A 3,259-nucleotide genomic window follows, 5' to 3' on the forward strand; every position below is an offset into this window, starting at 1 on the left:
TTAAACTCATTGATAGAATTTGTGATAGGTCTGAAACTCGAATAAGTGGATTAATCATTTTGCTCATCTGTTAAATCAAAAATCTAAAAACCCCTTATTAATTTCAATTTAATTCAGCTATTATTATTATTATATTAAAAGTCCTTGCGAAACGATTCAAGTTATTACCTTTATTCATCAATGAAGACCACCACAAATTTATCTAAGAATGGGTGAAATATACGATTCATGTAATCCATGAAAATAGCTGGTGCATTGGTGACACCAAAAGGCATCACCAAATACTCAAAGTGTCCATAACGACTTTTGAATGTTGTTTTAAGAATGTCTTCTTCCTTCACCCGAATCTGATGGTACCCTGACTTCAAATCAATCTTCGAAAATATGATTGCTTCTTTGAGTTGGTCCATCAAGTCATCAATTCTTGGGAAAGGATACCTATTTTTATGGTGACTTTGTTAATCTGACGGTAATCGACACAAAGTCTATACATTTCATCCTTCTTCTTCACTAAGAGCACTGGCGCTCCCCAAGGTGAGATACTCGACCGTATGAATTATTTAGACAAATGGTCCTCCAACTGAATTTTCAACTATGACAATTCTGAAGGAGACATTCTATTTGGGGTAATAGAAATAGGCCTTGTACCCGGAGTCACAGCAATTGAGAATTCAATATCACAAACTAGGGGTAATGCTGGTACATCTGGTGGAAATACCTCTAGAAAATCTTCGACCACATGAATCCTATCTACCTCCACCTCTAGCTTCATACTGACTAGGTTGAGGGAAACATATTTCTGAACACCCCCTTTCAAAGAGAAGTTCAATTTATTGGTATCTAGGAATCGAGAAACACTTGGGTTTGGGAATATCACAGACTTACGAGCGCAATCCAATGGAACATAATGGCTTGACAACTAATCCATCCCAGGTATCACTCCCAAATGCTTGAGGGGAATACAAATCAAATCAACGTTGAATTTCATATCAAACACAACCAACGAGCATTGCAAGCAAGCCGTATTACATTTCACCGATTCGGTAGAAGGTAGGGTAACCACCAAATCAAACGGAAAGGTAGTAAAAACAAGTTGGAGCAAATCCACCCAATCCAATGAAATGAACGAGTGTGTTGCCCCTGAATCATATCTTACATTAAGTGATTTTCCAGCGATGAAACACTTACCTTGGATAAGTTCATAGGAGGATAGGGCTTCCTCTCCATTGATATGGTAGACACGTCCCTTGGCAGTAGGGTGTGCTACATTGGCGGTTATATTGTTGTGGTTGACAACTCTGTCGTCTTTTCGTTCAGGGAATTCGTTTGCAAAATTGTCTGGTTTCTGACAGATGTAACAAACCCTAGGTCTGATTAGACACTCAGTTATCCTATGTCCTTCCCTATTGCAGCGAAAACACCTGACAGGGTGCGCCTGGTTCTGACATGGAGTTTTTGTCCCTTCACCTTCCCCGTGTTGAGGTCGAGGTTGGTCTGTAGCATTACCCTGTGGGCGGGCATACGACTTGTGTTGTTGATGATACCTGCCCCTGTTCTATTGGTTGTTATGCCCCTGTTTCAAATATTAACATTTAGAGGCCAAGCTTATGGATCTCATGATATGAATAGATTTAAATCTCTACCTGAGGTCTCATGGATCCACCTATAGCACCCCTATTTAGGCGGCTCTGTTTCATCTGCTCCACTTTCTTACATTTCTCCACCAGCACTTAATGTTGACGTATCTCCAAGGGTCCCACTGACTCCTTAATCTCATACCTAAGCCCACTTTCGAACCTCTCACACATGTATTCTTCATCTATCTAATTTAGGAAATAACAGAATACTTTGCTAGGGGATCGAACTTTGCCGCATATTCTGCTATTGTGAGATTCCCTTGATACAACTTCAGAAATATGGCCTCCTTCTCAGTCATAGCACTCTTCGGGAAGTATTTGTCTAGGAAATTATTCCTGAAAACCTCCAAGGTCAGCTCTTCGTTATTTTTTCCGTCATCTTCTTCGCACCTCACCATCAGTATTCAACTTCACCAATCATTAAATAGGCCGTATACTCCACTTTCGCATTGTCAGGGTAGTGTAGGATCTCGAAGATCTTCTCGATTTCTTGCAGCCAAAGATCGGCCTTGTCAGGGTCATGCTCCCCTTTGAATTTAGGTGGATCTTGTCGTCGGAGTTCGTTCAATGCTCTTGTTGCACTAGTTGCTTCATCCCTCTGATCCCTCTGTGCATCTCGCTGAGCCTAGACCGTAGCTTGTTGGGCCTGAGCTGCAGCTTGATGGGCCATTGCAGTGGCGATTGCATTTATGGTTGGATCGCTTCATTCATGTCATTTCATCCATGGGGGACCGATCGATTTATGTGACGAGCCATAACGCTTCCTAAAATAATCTAATTAGGAAAATATTATGTCATAATTTTAACTTTAGGGTAGTAAGGAAGTCTTTTATTGAACACTATAGAGTATGTTCGGGTTATACATCAAGTTGTGCTTTGGAGGGGTTCCTATGAAAGTGAGGTGGTTCAATGGACCGCTTAATAACCAAATATTTCCTTAGCCAGAATCCCTCAAATACAACTTTTTATGTATTATCCTTCTCTTCTGTCTTGGGGATCATACAAATATACATAATTTAGGGTTTAAAACATTGTCTTAATTACAGATATTTAGATCATATGATGATAGCTCAACAATTACTTATGATTTAGATTGAAATAATTTTAAACATAGGTAATAAACTCATAATTCGCAATATCATACAATCATAAATAATTACTGCATGAAGTAAACTAAAATTATTTCTAATCCTAGGATCAAGAATTTAAGATATATTTTCCATCACATTCGAAGAAGTTAGGCAATTAAATTCACATAATTGGAATTTAAGTCATTAATAACATAAAATAGTTAGAAAATCTAACACTTAGTATGGACAAGAAATAGAGATTCTAAAATTCATAAAGGATAATAAAATATAACAACTAAAATAGAAACTTTATTAAAAATATAAAAGATAATGCCAATAAAAGCATGCAAGTCGACATAGAGATTTTTATATTTGAACACAACTAAATACACAATAGAACAATGGGACATGTATTTAAGGCATATATTTACTTATAAAAATTCAAGTAGGTTACACAATTAATAACACATAATAAAAATTTAAGTAATAAGTAAAATTTAATTTCAAAGAGGTTACATAATTAATGACACATAATAGAAAATTTAGTAGTTA

The 3,259-nt window shown here is 37.2% G+C and overlaps 1 protein-coding gene across 1 annotated transcript; it reads right to left on the reverse strand.

The window, feature by feature from the left end:
- Positions 1 to 919: 919 nt before the first annotated feature.
- On the reverse strand, positions 920 to 2,035 carry LOC101492972 (uncharacterized). The gene is made up of 2 exons (XM_004516155.1): positions 1,848 to 2,035; positions 920 to 1,550 (listed from the first exon to the last, which is right to left on the reverse strand). Exons 1-2 carry the CDS (start codon positions 2,033 to 2,035, stop codon positions 920 to 922), a joined length of 819 nt encoding a protein of 272 aa, XP_004516212.1.
- Between the last annotated feature and the right edge of the window lie 1,224 nt (positions 2,036 to 3,259).

This window comes from Cicer arietinum, chromosome 3 (genome assembly GCF_000331145.2).
Source record: "Cicer arietinum cultivar CDC Frontier isolate Library 1 chromosome 3, Cicar.CDCFrontier_v2.0, whole genome shotgun sequence".
Lineage (NCBI taxonomy): Eukaryota > Viridiplantae > Streptophyta > Magnoliopsida > Fabales > Fabaceae > Cicer > Cicer arietinum.